Source organism: Mercenaria mercenaria, chromosome 11, assembly GCF_021730395.1.
Source record: "Mercenaria mercenaria strain notata chromosome 11, MADL_Memer_1, whole genome shotgun sequence".
Lineage (NCBI taxonomy): Eukaryota > Metazoa > Mollusca > Bivalvia > Venerida > Veneridae > Mercenaria > Mercenaria mercenaria.
In genome coordinates, this window is record NC_069371.1 from 76,494,305 (window position 1) to 76,514,932 (window position 20,628).

Genomic DNA, 20,628 nt, shown 5'->3' on the forward strand with positions numbered 1-20,628 from the left:
TTTTTATCGAGTTTTTGAATCAAAATAGTTTATACGGACCTAGTTTATGACCGACTTGTTTTTACAGATCGAGACGGGACTTAGTATTACAGTGTATATTCCTTAAGCGATGACCTAAATTCTTCTGTCGAAAACATTTTGTATTACTTATATTTAACATTATAAATGTTATACTGATATACCTATTTTGATTGGGCAATTGTCGTGGCATTTGCCGTTGGCCCGCACACATCTTCCACCCTTTTTTCTGTGATAACGAAATCTCAATCCCTCTCCACAGCATTTGGGCACAGGCCTACCTGTAAAACAACAAATATCACTATCAATAATAGTTTCAAACCACAGAACACAGCGGATTAGGGAGCGGACCCGAGAGTGGTTACAATAAGCTTCAAGCTTTCATCACAATCGAGCTAAAACAAATTAGTATAAACTAACTAACGGATCTGAATGTACCTCAGCATTTTAAACCTTGAGTAACGTAAGTAACTGGTTACAAATTGTTGTAATTACGTACTAATTGTTAAAATTAGTTAAATATTGTCCATAATTACAAATGGAATACTTTTGACATACTAGTACATCGGCAAGCAGTTACTACTTCCGTTATGTTCTGTTCTGTTCTTAATACTGGTAATTTTACAGTATTTCTTATTAATCGGGAAAAGAAAACTGTAGCCTTTATAAGCAGGCGATTTCTATTGGAGATGGTCTTTATCAGAGATTTGACAGTAACTGCAGTTTACAAAACTTATGAGATTTATAGATATACAGAAATAACGCAGCAAATTTGGCCAACAGTACACACACACACACACACACACACACACACACACACACACACACATATATATATATATATATATATATATATATATATATATATATATATATATATATATATATATTCGTAATTACCGTTGATACATTCCCAGTAGGTCTTGCAGTTCCCATCCTTGTGGTCAAACATAGTTCCATTGGGTAGCCCACCGCAATAATCTAGAATGTTTTTGAGAGAAGAAGGTAATCATAAAATTGTTATTATTTTTTTTCTTATAGCCATTATAAAGTCATGCTTTAAAGGGATCGTATAATTACGCAAAATTTCGTATTCGTAAAAATGTACAATTAATACACAGCATCTAGACAGGCTTGTGAGGATTTATGAAACTTACAAACAGTAACGGGCTCTAGATTTTGAATAAAAATTATCTTTCTTCAAAATTAAAGTTTGTTCATATTATAAACATTAGGGCATAAGGTTTTGTTTCTAAACTGTTTGAAAAAGTGCTTAATTAAGACAGAAACACGCTTGGGTTTGCAATGGAACACGTGTTTCCACGTGATGCTTCAGCAACAAAAAGTTTCCTACCCACTTGAGCAATACACCAGTGTGGGATTCACACTTGACATCCTTTATGTAAAAATTATTAGATATAATTAACCCTTATCCTGCAATATTTCTAAATTGGACTGGTCCATAATTCAATTTGGGCAATTACATTCATTATATAAAGGGATGCTCAATGAAAATTTATTGATTGAATAGCGAACTGTGCAGATAACAATCAGACTGCACGGATGTGCAGGCTGATCTTGGTCTGCACTGGTCGCAAAGGCAGAATCACTCGCCGCCAGAAGATAAATGTTTACAGAGTTTATCTTCGGTAACCCGTGACAAACATTCCCCCCCCCCCCCAATTTTGACAGGAAAAAATCAGTAAGAACAAGTATATGTCATATGTCTCTGTTACATATTATGTGTCGGTAACTGAATTTCAAACCCTTGTTGGGGAAAACAGCAATAAATTCGCAATATCGAAAAATTTGTATTTACATTTCTTGTACGATCCTTTAATAAAAGGATAACTTGTCATAGTATAAATTAGTACTACCAATAGTAGTGTATGTTTCAAGACTTGCGTTCAAATGCGGAATTTACTATGTTCTTGATTTAATTTGAATGCGGAATGAAAATGAGCCGTGTCATGCTTTAACAGTTATTGACATACTCTAGCATAATTACATATAACATTTAATGTATTTCAAAAAACTTTATTGTGGCATATTAGTTATCCAAACACTAAAAGATGTTGTTATAATGCCACATTCAGAGCATTAGACTACTTTGTTAATATTTTTGTTTGAGAAATAATATCAGCCGCACCATGAGAAAACCAACATAGTGCATTTGCGACCAGCCTGGATCCAGACCAGCCTGCGCTGGTCAGGATCCATGCTGTTCGCTCTCAGAGCCTATTGTAATTAGAGAAACTGTTAGCGAACAGTATGGATCCTGACCAGACTGTTAGTTTTCTTTGTTTCATATTTAAATCAGAATTAAAAACAGTTCTAAGTCACAATAAAGCTGTACTGAAACGTTATTTCCTCTAGATATTACCTATTTTACATGCCACCTTTTGTGTGGCATCGCAGGTAATTTTCTTCTGTGTTTGCAATCCCGCCCAAAAGGTTCCAAACGCACATGGTTGGAGAATTGCACGGTATGTCCCCGTCTCTAGTCGACACGTGATGAAATTTCGACAGTCGTCATTATCCGATAAGTAGCACACTTCAGTTAAGCACTTTTGATTACATACTGAAATAAGCCAACGTGTGTTAAACAGCAATTTATCTACGGTTTAATCAGTTTTTCCAGTAAATGTACATAGCATTTGTTTCTTTGACCATTAACCTTTACCCTGCTAAATTTCTATAATGAACGTGTCCGTCTTCCAATTTGGACAGTACCATTAATGTGTAAAACGGGTACTTATTTAAAAGATACTGGCTGAATAGCGAACAGTGTAGATCAAGATCAGACTGATCATGATCTACACTGGTCGCAAAGACAAAAACCAATCCTGTCCAGCATGGTAAAGGTTAAGACGAAATGTATCCATGCATTATTTATATTACTGGTATACATCAAACTATTTTTTGTGTTATTTTAAAATAGCTACAGTAGTTTTAGAATTCTCGTTAAAATAGTTTGCTAAGGTATTCTAAATTGCAGAATTCGAAAAAATGTTTTTAAAAATGTTTTGGATGGAAAATTACAAAACTCCCAGGATATCCTTATAAGCTTACAATCAAAAGTACATGTAAAACACATATTTAAAAAATTCATGGGGCTTAAAATATATTTCATGCATTAAATATGAAATTCAATAAAAATTAAGAAAGCCTTAGAGATCGATCAAAACGAAAAAAGTAAAGAATAAGAATCAAATAGCAAAAAACAAAAAAAAAAAAAAGATCGTCTATTCTCGACAGCTTTCTTTAACTTAACCACTGACAAATATTTATAGGTTATTAGCTTTGTGTATCGGGAAATATGCACGAGTTCTTCAGCGGGAATATTGCGCGACTTTAGGAGCGCAATATTCTTCCGCTGAAGAACGATTGCATATTTTCCGATGCAAAGATAATCTTTTTATTACATACATATCTACTCGTATAAATATAGTGTAAATATCATTAATTTGTTCAATAGCCTGAATAGGATTGACAATACTTAACTAAATAGAAAAAAATAGTGAAACAACAAAGAATTACGTCACGCACCCGATATGAAATTCAGGCGTCAGTGTATGGAAAAATATTGACGTTTCCGGTACCAGTGTAACTTAACGGGGAATAGAAACGAGTATGTAATAATGATTATTGACACCTTCCAAACATTGACCGCATATCGGTTTTCACCAGGTAGCACGGTTAATCCTCTGGTCTGGCCTAAGGGAAACAATCCAGATATGTGCGAATTGCCAGATAATCAAGGGAGACTACAATGTAAAATTGGCTATGAAAGCTTATGAATACTCACATGCATTCAACTCTTCCTGTGTCTTCCTTGTAATGTTTGGCCCAACTAAAATATAAAAAAGCGATTTTGAATCCCTGATTGTTCTATGTACAGCGTGTTTTATAAGAATCTTTCACTTTTTGAAAATGCGGGTGGAAATATATGACCCGAGAGTAACTGTTCAGACGGTGACCAGTCTCGACCGAATAACCGCAAAACAGTTACCCGAAAATCATAAATTTCCATCCGCACCTTTAAATTCTTTATCCTGCGTACTGTATTCTTCCATCAATAGAAGAAATAAAATTAAAGAATGTTCACTATTCAATTATTGTAACGTATAAATTACAGCACGAAAGTCATCTAACCTGTCGCTAGCTGAAGGTGAGGATGGAAATACCTGGCTCGGGGGTAACTGTTTAAGCGGTAACGAGGCTCTGCCGAGCCTATGATGCCACGAAACAGGTACCTCCAAGCCAGATATTTCCATCCGCACCTACAACTAGTGATAGATTCTTTTTCTTGCATACCGTATTCTTCAAGTAATAGAAGGCAATAAAACAAATGCTTTTCTTTGAACCACTTCGGGTGTGAGATGAGTGTTTCTTCATAGAATTATACAGGTGATAAAACATTTTACTATATACCGGTATAGACTGTGTCAAAAAATACGGCTTGTATTTTACAAGTAAATACGAAAATGCAGAAAATAAATCCGTATTGTATCCTTTGTATTGCATTGTATGTTGAAAGACTACTTTCATTTAATATTTGCAGGACCTGACACAATTCTATAAATTGCGCAAACAAAAACTACACTCAGTTCTATTTAAACACTGATAAAATGTTAATACATTGAAGATTTTGTTCGATAAAAAACGACAAAAAAAAGATGGAGGTATATAATAAAATGGTCATTATAACAGACATTGTATTCGGCTACGGTGGATTTGCCAGGTCGAATGACACTCGACACTTGTATGTCTCGTGTAATCCGAGCTGGCAAAATTCACTCGAGCCGAGTACAACATCCCAGATCAAGCTACTATTATAATAACCCTATTTACTGTGTTTTAAACTACTTAGAACTTGATCTGTTTATAGGAAAATTGGAAATCTAAAGAGTGATCATTGTCCTAAATTGTCTAATACAATAAGTTTAGAAATCATTACTACAGACTTACCGCCTGGGATCACTCGTTTGCCCACCGGTTCAGCAGTAGCTGCTGGGACTGGATCAACAACAGACGAGGTGGTCGTGGTTTCAGAACCGCCCATGAGATTGTTAAGTAAAGCAGCTACATGATAGGGAAAAACGTACAGTTATTTAAATAATTTGGCAATGACAGTCATTTAAAGAATTAGCATTAAATTACATAAAAGAGACCTTTCAATAACCGAATTTTTAAGAACTAAGTGTTGACAATCTTTAAAGAAACTAAGGAAAGATAGTCTTTTCATGAACTAAGTAATAACACATATTTAAAGAACCAAGCAAAAACTCACATTTGAAGACTTAATTAATGACAGAGATTTGAAGACTTAATTAATTAAAGACATCTGAAGACTAAATTAACGACAGACTTTTGAAGATTTAATTAATTAAAGACATTTGAAAACTTAATTAATGACTTAATTAATGACAGACATTTGGAGAACTAAAAAATGGCAGTCATGTTATGACATATTATATCAAAAACTGAATAATGTCAAAAATATAAATAACTAAACAATGACTGGGCCGGCAGTTTCACACAAGAAGATTTTTAAAGTTTCCACTATATACAAACAGTGAAAAGTGGTCCAGCCCTCTGCTGACCATGTTTTTCGAGGAATCAAAATAATTTGAACAATCTTGGTAGAGGGTCACACAACGACCATTTGTGTGAAATTATTTTAAAATTGGGCCAGCAATTGAGCCACACGAGAAGATTTTTTTTTTTTAATTTTCATTACATACATATTGGGAGACGTGACCACGCCCTCTGGCGGCCATGTGTTTTGACGAATCAGTATAATTTGAACAATCTTGGTAGAGGGTGACAGAAGGACCATTTGCAAAATCGACTATTGGTTTTGGAGATGTCGTTTGAAGATTTTTCTATTTTTAGCTCTGGCGGCCCCTATGTGCAACCAAGCGGAACCGTTTGAACAACATTGGAAGAGGACCACTGAAAGAACATCCAGGCCAAGTTTTATCAAAGTCCATTCAGTGGTTTTAAGGAGATGTCGTTTAAACACAATTGTTTGACGACGGACGACTTGACGGACGGACGGGCGACGGACACAGCGTGAGCACAATACCTCACCATGAGCACTTTGTGCTCAGGTGAGCTAAAATTACAGCAAAACTTTATTATTATTATTTGTGTGTGTGTGTTCAGGTTTTACGTCTTTTTCAACAATTTTTCAGTCATATAAACAACGGTGACTACTTGTAGCAGTGAGCACAACTTTACAGTGCTGCCTCACTGGAATATCACGCCGTAGACACGTGACATGCAGAGCGCCAAGCAAGGAAGCTACTAGTACCATTTTTACGTCTTTAGTATGACGCGGCCAGGGATCGAACCCATGACCTCCCGTGCTCGAAGCGGGCACTCTACCACTAGCCCACAGAGGAGGTTAATTATATTTTAGCAAATTTGATTACATATTCTTGGTATTCGTTTGCATCATGTACATGTGCATGTATCCCACAAGACTGAATGAAAGTAGACATTTCTCAAACAATCTGATTCGAATTTCACGTTCAAAGACTTGGGATGGTGCCGAAAGGGCAGCTGGTTTTCAATGTTTAAACGCACTCCAAACCCATTGACATTTTCAAAAGCTATTACAATTTTAATAAAAATGGATAATTAATTTAAAAGGTAATTTCAGCATAGATTTAGATGTTTATTGTAAATTATTATTTTTTACAAGCCGTTCTCGATGTACAAGAACTGAATTTCAAACTTACTATAATTATGACTTTTGACTGTACCTGTTGGATATTCATCCTTGTTTTATATAAATGAGAGGTATTTGATACAATGCTCTAGTTACCAATAAAAAACTGTTGATCATTTTATTTCTTTGGAAACCGTACTATGATTTAATATACATGCGATTTACGGACTATTTACAGTTTTAATACAATAAGCGACAACACGATTACAAGTAAAAGTATCCTAACATGCAAGTAATTATTTTCCAGCATCATCACATACAAATGATCATACAATGAAGCGTGCATCCTCTGAAATAAATATTAAGTTTCATTGAAAACTATTCTTGCCATGGTAACGCACACAGCTATATATCTACAACCGTTCTTAAAAGTCAGTTCTTATTTTACTCAGTTGTTTAAACATAGTAAAAAAGGTTTTGTATGATTGTAAAATTAAATGTGGCAGATATTTTGAAAGATTCCCCATGGACAACGGGAATGTATATACTTGCACGTATATTTTTAAATGTGCATGCATGCAAAGCAGACTTCTGACCCAAATAGTACACCGCAGATATGCAAAGATGCATTTGGTACTCATGGATGTTGTAAGGCCGAGGCGCTGTTCAAGGCCTGCAAAATTCACTACTTCCCCAAAAATGTAAACCAATAACAGATTTTGCCATCCAAAAGGGTCGATAGTTTGGCGGTCGCTTCAATAGATAATTATCAATAAACTGAAACGTACGGTGCGCCCAACAAGTTATATGTTGAACGGTTCCCCCTAAACGATATATGATGTGCGATGCACGCAACATGATATATGCTGTACGATGTGCCCTATACGATATTTAATGTACGATGCGCCCTACACGACACATGATGCACGAAGCGCACTACACGTTGTATGTTGAACGTTTCGTCCTACACGATATATGCTGTTGACTGCGCCCGACACGATATATATGTACGATGCGCCCTACATGTTATGTGATAAACATTCCATCCTACACGATATATATATAAGAAATACGGGAAAACTAAAATACGGGCGTGTACGGGGCTTGTATATTTAATATCCGTATACTAATAAAATACGGATTTCCGTATACTATGAAATACGGAATTCTTAGTATACGATACCCCGTATATTATTGAAATACGGGAAATTCTAAAAAAGGTTATTCTGGTCGTATACAACACCGTATATTTCCGTATATGTCTGGTGTACGGGAATACATAAATCCGTATATTACGAAAATACGAGACGTATATTTCCCGTATATGTTTCATATACAACCCCGTATATTTCCCGTATATTCTGGATATACGGGATATGTATAGTTTGTATATTTCGAAAATACAGGGGTTAAATTTCCCGTATATTCTTCGTATACAACTCCGTATATTTCCCGTATATACCGGAAATACGGGATTTAAATAATTTGTATATGTCGAAAATACGGGACGTATATGTCCGTATATGCTTGGTATACAACTCCGTATATTATTCCCGTATATGCCAGAAATACGGGATTTAGATAATTTGTATATTTTGAAAATACGGGACTTACATTTCCCGTATATTCTTTGTATACAACTCCATAATTTCCCGTATATTCTGGATATACGGGATATGTATAGTTTGTATATTTCGAAAATACAGGGATTAAATTTCCCGTATATTCTTCGTATACAACTCCGTATATTTCCCGTATATGCCGGAAATACGGATTTAAATAATTTGTATATTTTCGAAAATACGGGACGTATATGTCCCGTATATGCTTGGTATACAACTCCGTATTATTCCCGTATATGCCAAAAATACGAGATTTAAATAATTTGTATATTTTGAAAATACGGGACTTACATTTCCCGTATATTCTTTGTATACAACTCCGTATATTTCCCGTATATTCTGGATATACGGTTTATGTATAGTTTGTATATTTCGAAAATACAGGGATTAAATTTCCCGTATATTCTTCGTATACAACTCCGTTTATTTCCCGTATATGCCGGAAATACGGGATTTAAATACTTTATATATTTCAAAAAAACGGGATGCAATCAATAGTGAAAATGATATTCTTCGGCCATTTCAAAGGTCAAACGTTTTGCATGTTTTCGAACTTGTACATGTATGTAGAATGAATGCCAATATTGAAAGAAAGAAATGTTTAATACTAATATGTCGAAAGTCAAAATATGTATTGGCATAAACATATATACATGTTTTTCGCCAAAAACTATCATTTGGCGGTTTGCTTAACAGAAGTAGATTGAAAAGCATGACAATTTTTTACAAACGTGGCAATACTAGTCATAGCATGAAAATAAGAAATATACAAATGTATGTACCGTATTAAACACATTAACTTAAATTCATTAAAAACAATTAAACTGCATCATATAATACAGTAAAATAACTTTACAGTATATAATATATATATAAATTAAGTACATCAAACATTATCATTTCTAGCCCTCATAGCAAGGTAAACAAACTTCGCGAGCTTCACTAGACTTTTTTGATGTAGACATCAGTTTTCTAAATTTCATCATATTTGGCCATGTATAATAACAAATATATTTGTATTTCGTCTATACTAAATGCATCAATGTTGTCATCAGCTAAGTATTCTTGCATATCATTGACAAACATTATGAATAGAAAGGGAGATAATGGCTCTCCCTGCTTTAAGCCCATATAGCTATCAAAAAATTCCGTTAAGGAACCATTGACCTTTACACATAATTTTACACTTTCATACATACTTCTAAGAAGTTTAAGAATTTTACAAGACACACCCATATCTACTAACTTAAACCAAATACCATTTCTATATGTTAAATCAAAGGCCTTACGGAAATCCACGAATGCGGTGTACAACTTCTTTTTTTCTCTCTTAACAACCCTATCAATAATAGAGTTAAGTACAAAAATACAGTCAACGGTGCTTTTACCTTTTCTAAACCCAAATTGGTTATCTGTAAGTGTATCATTCATATCAGACCACTGACGTAATCTATTATCAAGGATTATCGAAAATATTTTTGAGAAAATACTTGTCAGAGATATTCCTCTATAATTATTTGCATCTCTAGGATCTCCCTTCTTAGGAACTGGGACTATAATTGTTTTAGTCCATGAAATCGGATAAATACCACTAGTAAAAATATTATTAACAAGAGCTGTCTCCATAGGATGACACATGCCCCCGATGGCACTTTGAATGAATAGTTATGGCCGACGTTAGAGTTTAGGACCTTTGACCTACAGACCTGGGTCTTGCGCGCGACACGTCATCTTACTGTGGTACACATTCATGCTCAATAATTTTAAAATCCATGCATGAATGACAAAGATATGGACCGGACACGCCCATCAATGCACTATCATGAAATATGACCTTTAACGTCCAAGTGTGACCTTGACCTTTGAGCTACGGGCCTGGGTCTTGCGCGCGACATGTCATCTTACTGTGGTACACATTCATGCCAAGTTATTTGAAAATCCATCCATGGATGACAAAGATATGGACCGTACACGAATGCACTATCATGAAAAATGACCTTAAACGTCTAAGTGTGACCTTGACCTTTTTGAGCTACGGACCTGGGTCTTGTGCGCGACACGTCCTCTTACTGTGGTACACTTTCATGCCAAGTTATTTGAAAATCCATCCATCGATGACAAAGATATTGACCGGACACGAATGCAGTATCATGAAAAATGACCTTTAACGTCTAAGTGTGACCTTGACCTTTGAGCTACAGACCTGGGTCTTGCGCGCGACACGTCGTCTTACTGTGGTACACATTCATGCCAAGTTATTTGAAAATCCATCCATCGATGACAAAGATATGGACCGGACACGAATGCACTATCATGAAAAATGACATTTAACGTCTATGAGTGACCTTGACCTTTGAGCTACGGACCTGGGTCTTGCACGCGACACGTCGTCTTACTGTGGTACATATTCATGCCAAGTTATTTGAAAATCTATCTATCGATGACAAAGATATGGACCGGACACGAAAATTGCGGACAGACAGACTGACAGACTGACAGACCGACAGACTGACAGACGGTTCAAAAACTATATGCCTCCCTTCGGGGGCATAAAAAGTCTACACAAAGTTGGTGATAATAAATTATTGCTTTCAATAAATATCTCAAGTAAAAGTAGATCATAGCCTCCACTTTTGTTTCTATTTAGAGAAGAAATAGCTTTAGACACCTCAGCTGTTGTAATTTCTGAGTCAAGCATTTCAACCTGATTATAAACTAAGTCATCTCTGTTTATAAATTGCTCAACATCATCGTCAACAAATACATCTTCATCATTAAATAAGTTCTTAAAATGGCTGAAAAGTGCATCTTTAGGGATTTTACATTTAGAGTCCTTATTCTTAAATTTTCTTATTTCATTCCAAAATAATTTATGCATTTTGTTTTTCTGGGCTAGATGAAATTTTGTCTTAGCCCGCCTTTTGGCTAGTCTATATAAACGTCTATTTGTAACTAATTTTTCTCTATTTAACATAGATCTACTATTTGCATATAATCTATTTGCATTCACAAAGTTATTTCTTGCTTGCTCGCAATTCTGGTCAAACCATTCACTTTTATATTTTCTTCTGTATTTATAAGTTCTAATAACTTTCGTAACACCATAAGTATCATATGCATTTTTGTACAATATGTTAGATATAGAATCAATACTACTATCTATGCTTAAATTATTTTCAATAACATTATTTACAATCATTTCAATATTTGGCAAATCAGAAGTTATATATTCTCTAAAAGTGTCATTAAGACTATTATCCCACTTTAATTTTTTTTACAGTCACAGACTCAATACTGTTTTCATGCTTTTTGCGATAAAAGTACAAATCAATTTGTGTAACACTGGCGAATAAGCAGAACTTTCATAAACTTTTTTCATATCATTTACGTATTTAAATTTATCTACTGAAGTTAAAGTAATTCCGAATATATAATTAATTTTCTGACTGGCAGGAGGAAATACTTATAAATAAATGAATAAATAAATAAAAACTAACAAATTAAAATGACGTTGTGTAAGTCAGTTACTTACCTCTTTGATTGGTTTTCATGAAATGAAAATACCCGCGCTCGTGCGGTAACACCTCGAGCGCTACACGCTTTCGGTGTCACGATTCGCACGAGCGCGGATATTTTCATTTCATGAACACCTCGGACCTCCTACTCGGTTAGTAACCTACACGTATCGTCTGCTACCGACCGAGTAGGTCGGCTTTTTGTGTTTTTGTTGGGATTAACGTTGCGCTGACACACTTACAGGTCCTTTAGCGACTTTCCAGTTTTCTTGGTGGAGGAATACCCCAGGTGCCCTAACGTTAATTATTTCATCACGAGCGAGCACCTGCTTAATGTCTTCCTCACATGGAGAATTCAACACTCTGCGTGAGTCTTGAACCCGCATCGGTGATGGGCAACTGGTTTGAAGTCATCGATCTAAACCACTCGGCCACGGAGACCCACTCCGGGTAGGTCGGACCTTTAAACCAACATGTAGATAACATAGCATTTGGTAATAAAGAAAACACATAATTAACCGAAGTCATTCAGTTTAATATAATTCAAAGCGCTATAAAATATGTATTTTATACCTTTTTGTTCAATGTTCACTTTCAGCTGTTACTTAATTATAAATATTAAGCAAAAAATATTTTCATATCCGTTGACTTTTGTTTCGAAGTAATTCTGCAGATGTTCTATGTATAGTACGGTGGCATAACGAGGACATAGGAAATATTTTATTTTTTCTGTGCGCACGTGTTAGCTACCACGTGCGTATGTGGTAATTCACAGGTGCACGTGTGATAACTAACACGTACGCACGTGTTAGCTGATAAATGAAAAAGCGTTAAAAGATCTGCAATTTTTCTAAATGGATGTCTTTCATAAGGAAGTGTTATTTATAGTTAGCTGTAATTTACGAAGTAAGTGTTTCTTGTTTTTTGAAAAAAAAAGACTGATATCTCGGTTAGTTTCGTTGGTAATTTTTCACGTTCGCACGTGTCAGCTAACAACTGCAAATGTGATAGCTATCACATGTTAGCTAAGACAGTTATTACGTGCGCACGTGTTAATCAACACATTCGCACGTGGTATCTTACCTGTAATTGTGTCGGTGCGACGTTAAATCAAAAAAAAAAAATACTGTAGCATGTGCAGGTAGCTGAGTGGCAAAGCACTGGCCTCCAGATCGTTCGACAAGAACAAAAATATATAATTGAGCCGTGCCATGGGAAAACCAACATAGTGTGGATTTTCGACTAGCATGGATCGAGACCAATCTGCGCATCCGCGCAGTCTGCTCAGGATCCATGCTGTTCGCTAACAGTTTCTCTAATTCCAATAGGCTTTGAAAGCGAACAGCATGGATCATGATGCGCAGGCTGGTCTCGATCTATGCTGGTCGGAAACCAACTATGTTGGTTTTCTCATGGCACGGCTCATTTATTATATTTTAGTTAGGTTAATCTATGAGATTTGGATAATTTTAAATCCAGATTTACAGTAAGTTTTCTATTTTGATACTTTAATACAGGATTGCTGAATTAAAAACCGAGATGCATTACATTTATTTGAACATAAAGAGATGAGACGTTTATGATGAATATTTTACTTGTCTAAGAATATTATACTGACCGCGAAATTGGAAATTCTGGAAACTCTTCAGATTGTTTAACCAAATATATTTAAACGTTTAGAGGCAAATACATTGTATATCGTTCAGAACTTGTTCAGTCACAAAGTTTAAAGAGATGTTTGAAAAATTAAATTTAAAATAGCTTAACAACGCGACTGTTATGTCACTCCGATATATTTTATCAAAACTGTACAAAAGATTTATTGTGCATTTTGAATAAGTTCTAACACGGAGGATTGCGTAATGGCGGACAGGTTGAGGAACACTAATTTAGCATAGTAGCGTTGGTTTAAATTATACCGTGGCTGTAGTTTTGACATTTTGGTAGGAATAAAATGGGGATGTGATCCCATTACCGCACTTTATGTGCTTTTGAAGTTTTGTGACAGGTAAAATCTCTCTTGAAAAAAGTCTCTCTCGTACTTATGTTATTACTGTGTCAGTTTGAAGACAATTCATCAAAATGAGGTGAGGATTGGCCGGACAACCTGTGACGGCACTATTAACACCATGCATTTATAGTAAAGGCCATTTATGAAAAAAAGGGGAAAAAACTCGCAAAGAATTGATTTTTGGTGAAAGCATTATACAATATGTATGTAACAGCATACTAAAAGTATAGAATGTTATCATGGTGCAAAATGCATGTTTTGGGGTAAAAAGTTAAAAAATATGATTGGAACTGTGAATTTCTGGAATCTGTCCATAATGATGTCAATATTTTTATTAAGAAAGCGAAATTTTGCATAGTAGTAGAAAATTATAACACAAAAAAATTAAGCTCATGACTATTTAAAAAAAACCAAGATGGCCGCCAAAATCCAAGATGGCCGCCATTAAATCTCATTACACAGGAAAACCGTTTAAGCATTTCACAAAGTTCAAATAGTGTGAAAAATGACCAGCATCATAGAAGATACAAACATTTTATTTCAAAACACACAAACTTCAGTCTTAAAAAATTCAAGATGGTTTCTCAATTCCAAAATGGCCGCCATACGGTCATTTAGACAATACAGACCCCGAATAAAGAAATGGCTCTAAAAATGGTTTGAAAATATTTTTCTTGCATCAAACATGACCCCCATTTTTTCTGATTTTTATTTAGCACTGACAATGGTCGTCAAGAGAATGTAAGATAAAGACATTTAAAGCAGGTCCTGATGTGTGCTGCAGCCATTGGAAATATGACAATTGTATATAAAATAACGAAGAACAGCTATTTAGTCTGCTGTAACATACAAGGGAACATTGGCAAAAATTGAAATCTGGCCAGATGAGGATGGGAAAGGTCTAATTTGACTAGAATTTGATCATGTTGATAGAAGATGACAAATTTATTGCAATTTTGCTTTAAATATTGATAAACATAAAAAGACCACATTTTCAATGTATTTGTGTGTGTGCACAGTATTTTTTCTCAAACTGCATTTTGGTGTCCTAACGATTGCTAATTTCTAGTAGTTAGAGGTACAGTTGAACATATTTTACAGTTTAAATGTGTAATTTGCCCTAGCAGTGTAGCAGATTGCAGTAGAAAATGACAAAATAGGGCAAAAGTAGGCTACAGTTATGGTAATTGATTGAAAATTATTTTTGCCAAAATTTGACGAGTTGTCACATGTTACTGAAATTGCCATAAAACCTGAGAAATTGTTGGTATAAACTGAAACCTTGTATTTAGGTTGTTTGTACATTTCAAATGAAACTGGCAAAGTCTTAGAGAAAACGTTGATCTTATAGGCATACATACACTTAATAGGAAAATGGTCAAAAATCGTAGTCGTATAATGACGGATTCACATAGTCCTCATTTTTGGCTCTTTAGAGCTATTTTCCTTATTTTCTTTGCAATATTTGCTGAAATCAAATGATAGATCTATGCTTGACATGTAGGTAGCATTTTCATAATAAAATAATAACACTACAGAATGTGTCATGTTGACTTAGATCATACACTACCACTGTAGTTTGGGATCTCATTGGTTAGCTAATTTTGCAGTTTGTGTGTTTGACTGAAAATATTTTTCTGCATCAAGCATGAACCCTGCTTTTCATTTTCATTTTATTCAGTATTGACAATATTCTGCAAGAAAATATAACTTACAGACATTTTAAATAGGTCCTGATGTGCGCTGCAGTAATTGGGAATATGTGAATGTTATAAAGAATAAAAAAGAACAGCTATTAAGTGTGTCATTACCTTAAAAAAACATTAACTGAATACATTTTACTAAAGTACGATTCGCAATAGCATAGAAATCTATATCATAACAACACTTCCACATAACATATGTAAATATCGGGATACGAGTTATATGACACAGGAAAATGCTTACGCCTTTAATATCTTGAACAATGTAATGTGTCCAATCGCTATGGTGACTGTGCTATGTTAAAACGTAGAGCTGGTGAGACCATATACAGTACCTTATAAAAAAATTTTCTCTGGCTACCTCGCCTAAATGATTCATGACTGTAATGATTTCAGGGATCAGACGAATCACTCTATGTTTCAAACTAACAACCTTAAACTAATGATAATCAGCTCAAACTCCTATAGGCTGGGAATACTGTGTTTAACCCTTTTTTTTGAAGTTCCTGTCCGCCAATGTCTTTGAATTGACAACATACGATGGTCATTTCGCATAGATGTTCAGCCGGTGTTCTCTTATATGAAGCTGCAACTCAGTATGATTGCCCTAACTCTAGATGCTCAGCACTTATATGCTTTAAAATATAGCAATAAAATGACCCCAATGCCTTGGCTGTACTTCACCGATAACGTTGAACCTCGTTCTCTTACTGACTCAGACGATTACCAAACCAAACGTCTCTGTCTCAGATTTCCAATGATCAACCTGTATTTTCTATCGTCTATCCCGTAAAGGTTTAATTTTTATGCGCTGGCATTAACGCTCGAAACCTAGTTACAATACTGTAACTCTTCTTTAGTCTCAAACGTCTTTTTTTATATAATTTATCTGCCCTGACAGTGTAGCTGCAACCGCTTTTTTTTTCAAGGTACTTGGATAAATTATAAGTTGAATCCTTGATGTGTGGATACAGAATGACTTCATTGTAATTCATCCACTCATCTATACCCTAGCAGAGGTGTGCTTTGACTGGTGCTATTTATGGAACTTGTTTCTGATTGGCCCATATTCGAACATATTTTACATTGAATACACGAGTACATGATCTAACAAATAGTTGGTTCTCTTTTACTACATGACTGTATATAACATAATGTGCGATGCTGAGATCCAGCTATGACTGTTATTAACCCAAGTCGTTCATAAGGTTATAACACACTAAATAGCTGTTCGTCTTTACACTATATAAAATTGACATATTTTCAATGGCTGCAGCACATATCAGGACCAGTTTAGAAAGTCTGTAACTTACAATTTATTGAAGAATGTTATCAGTGCTGAATAAAAAAAGAAAAGCGGGGGTGATGTTTGATGCAAGAAAAATATTTTCAGTCAAACACACAAATTGCAAAAATAGCTGAAAATGAGACCCCAGATTGTAGTGGTGGTGTGTTATATAAATTTCCATGACAAATTCTGTCATGTTATTATTTCATTGTGAAAATGCTACGTACATGTCAAGCATAGATCTTTCATGTCATTACAGAAATATAATTGCAAAATATAAGGAAAATAGCTCTACATAGCAAAAAAAAAAGGAAAAAAGGATGAGGACTATTTGTATCTACCATATTTTCCATGCCATTTTCCTATTTAATAAAAAAGACAAGAGCTGTCAGTGAACAGCACGCTCGACTATTCTCAGTGCTTGATAGTATAATATAAGCTATGAGTAAAACTTTAACATTACAATAAGCATATTCTTAGTTGAAAAGGGGCCATAATTGAGTCAAAATGCTTGATAGAGTTGCCTCCTCCTTTTTACAGAATGGGGTCATGATGGTAAACAAGTATGCAAAATATGAAAGCAATATCTCAATGGACTTTAAAAATATTTGGGATGGTACGCAAATTTTACGTTACAATAAGCATATTCTAAGTCGAAAAGGGGCCGTAATTCAGTCAAAATGCTTTATAGAGTTGCCGCCTCCTTTTTACAGACTGGGGCCATGATGATCAACAAGTATGCAAAATATGAAAGCAATATCTCAATGGACTTTGAAAATATTTGCGATGGTACGCAAACTTTAACATTTGTGTGATGCTCACACACGCTCACGCCGACACCGGGGCGAGTAGGATAGCTCCCCTATTCTTCGAATAGTCGAGCTAAAAATTAACTGAAAACACTTTTTAATGTAATTTTGCCTCAAAACCATGATTATCATATGGGAAATTATCTTACTAAGAAAGAAAAATACCCATACTCATATATTTTGTTAATAAATAAGAAAGTTATTCAACTTATTGCTGCTTTACGACAATTTCTGCTGCCGAATGACTCGGCAATTTTATCTCTGTACTTCACTATTGCCCCGTATTGAATCTGCTGGCAGAATGTTTTCCATCTTAGGTAAACTGCATACTGTAACTAACAATAACCAGCTTATTATATGTAAAAGCAATAATATGAGACAATTTGACATAAAATCGACGAAAATTCTGGTTTAAATGTCGTTTTTATGGCGGCCATATTGGATTTAGGATGCCATTTTGTTTTCTTCTAAATTTCTAATTAGTTTACATTTCGCACAATATAGTAATCTAATGTTGTGCCAAAGTTGGACCTCGTTAGATGCATAAATCTGTTGTTATGAGCCGATTTCAGAAATCCGCAGTTTCATTAATATTTTAAACATTTTAACCCCAAAAATAGACATTTTGCATCATGATATTTTTCTATACTTTTTATATGTTGTTGCATACATCTTGTATAATACTTACACAAAAAATCAATTCTTTGCGAGTTTTTTCCATTATTTTGCATTTTGGCCATAAATGGCCTTTACTATTAATATTAAATATAATTTGGGAGATAGATTTTAACGTAATATAACCATAAAATGCAAATAAAACACTGTAGATAACTTGTATTAAATATCAACAGGCACATTTAATAATATCTAATTTCTTTTCGCGACGAAATGAGTATGGTGCGTTCCGACACTTAAATGATGTCGTCATCCCTGCCCACATATCATTTTATTCGTCATAATTTTCACATCATTTAATAGATATAATTATCAGTATCTATGAATTGCAAGAGTCCATTTTTATAACTTTTAATGCGTGCATTTTTTTTTATTCCAGGCTGACACAAGAGTTGTTTACTGGAATCAGAAAACGGGACGACTATTTATTTTCACGATAGAGAATATACTTATGTGTGAAGATTCTACTAGTTTGATCAACAGATGCAGACAGACAGCCCGGATGAGCCATTCGTTCTCAGTGACATTCGCAACAACAGATAAAAGCTTGTACTAATTGAGAGCAGAAAACTGAATATTTCCATGGGGTTCATCATTTGTAACCTGCTTACATATCGTGTTCCAGCACAGAACCAACATGCGTCTTTTTAAAGCGCTCGTTTTGAATACATCTTCAGACATTAGAAGGGATGTACTGCTCTTCTTAGCAGACGACAAATCGAAACGCCTATAGCGGTACTCAACATCCATGGGAATGACGAAAACATGTACAGAAAGTAGTGTGAATTGCTAGTTTTTCAATTAGAAATGAACATAATTGAGCCGTGCCATGAAATAACCAACATAGTGGGTTCGCGACCAGCATGGCTTCAGACCAGCCTGCGCATCCGCTGTTTGCTTTCAAAGTCTATTGTAATTACAGTAACTTTTAGCGAACAGGATGGATCCTGATCAGCCTGCGTGAATGCGCAGGCTGGTCTGGATCCATGCTGGTCGCAAACCCACTATGTTGGTTTTCTCATGGCGCGGCTCATATTAAGAAATGCTTGATGTTATTGATTACTCATTTTAATTCTACTTATTTCATTTGGACAAAAAATGAAAATGATTCATAATCGTTTGAAAAACTGATTTAAAAAGTATTTAAGTTGAATAAAATGTTAATTCAATCTGACATGTCTCCAGTTAATAACAATATGAGTTTTTTCTCATACCCTGTCTTTGTCTTGCTTTTTTCTAACATACCGTATTCTGCTGTAGGTATGACTGACATTCATTTTGTCATCTTTTAGTGTGTACCCATATACGAAATCAGTTCACATAAATGAAAAATACGGGATTTGTATACTACACAAAGTGCATATACGGGGAAAATCTGGTAAATGTATCTTTTAGAAATACTGGTCCGTGAATTCCCCGAATACGAAAACCAAATTCAGTCTAAATGTGAGACAAATATAGAATGTGTATACTCTGCATATCTTGCATAAATGGGGAAAAACCTGGTCCGTATATCAAAAGCTACAGGTTCGTATATCCCCGTATATCAGATGCAAATACATTCCGTATATGACACTAGTACGGGATCCGTATATTGCGTATACCATGCATATACGGGACTAGTCTGTAGCCCGTATAGTAAAAAATACAGTTTCGTATATTCCCCGTATATGACACAAGTACGGGATCCGTATATTGCGTATACCATGCATATACGGGATTAGTCCGTAGCCCGTATATCAAAAAGTACAGTTTCGTATATGCCCCGTATATGACAAAAGTACGGGATCCGTATACTTAGTATATCATGCGTATACGGAAAAAATACGAAGCCCGTATATTAGAAAATACAAGTCCGTATATGTCCCGTATATTTGATGCAATCACAGTCCGTATATGACAAAAATACGGGATCCGTATACTACGTATATTCGGAATATACAGGCTCGTATACGTGTTCCGTATATTCTAAAATACGGAAAGTATACGGGAAAAAAGTCTTAAGACCCTTCGAATACATGAAAATGAAACTTATGTTAAAGCAGGACACGAATTGCCAGATAATCAAGGGAGACTACAATGTAAAAATGGCTATGAAAGCTTATGAATACTCACATGCATTCAACTCGTCCTGTGTCTTCCTTGTAATGTTCGGCCCAACTAAAATATAAAAAAGCGATTTTGAATCCCTGATTGTTCTAGGTACAGCGTGTTTTATAAGAATCTTTCACTTTTTGAAAATGCGGATGGAAATATATGACCCGAGAGTAACTGTTCAGACGGTAACCAGTCTCGATCGAATAACCGC

The 20,628-nt window shown here is 35.0% G+C and overlaps 1 protein-coding gene across 1 annotated transcript in view; it reads right to left on the reverse strand.

Annotated features, from left to right (window-relative positions):
* The window catches only part of LOC123531382 (uncharacterized), a 61,669-nt gene that overhangs the window by 14,392 nt on the left and 26,649 nt on the right, over positions 1-20,628 (reverse strand). Inside the window, exons 4-9 of the mRNA XM_053517802.1 lie at positions 20,436-20,480; positions 4,990-5,103; positions 3,827-3,871; positions 2,402-2,599; positions 919-999; positions 183-299 (exon numbers count right to left, since the gene is read on the reverse strand). Coding sequence (XP_053373777.1) covers positions 183-299; positions 919-999; positions 2,402-2,599; positions 3,827-3,871; positions 4,990-5,103; positions 20,436-20,480 — 600 coding nt within the window. The remainder of the gene's footprint in view (positions 1-182; positions 300-918; positions 1,000-2,401; positions 2,600-3,826; positions 3,872-4,989; positions 5,104-20,435; positions 20,481-20,628) is intronic.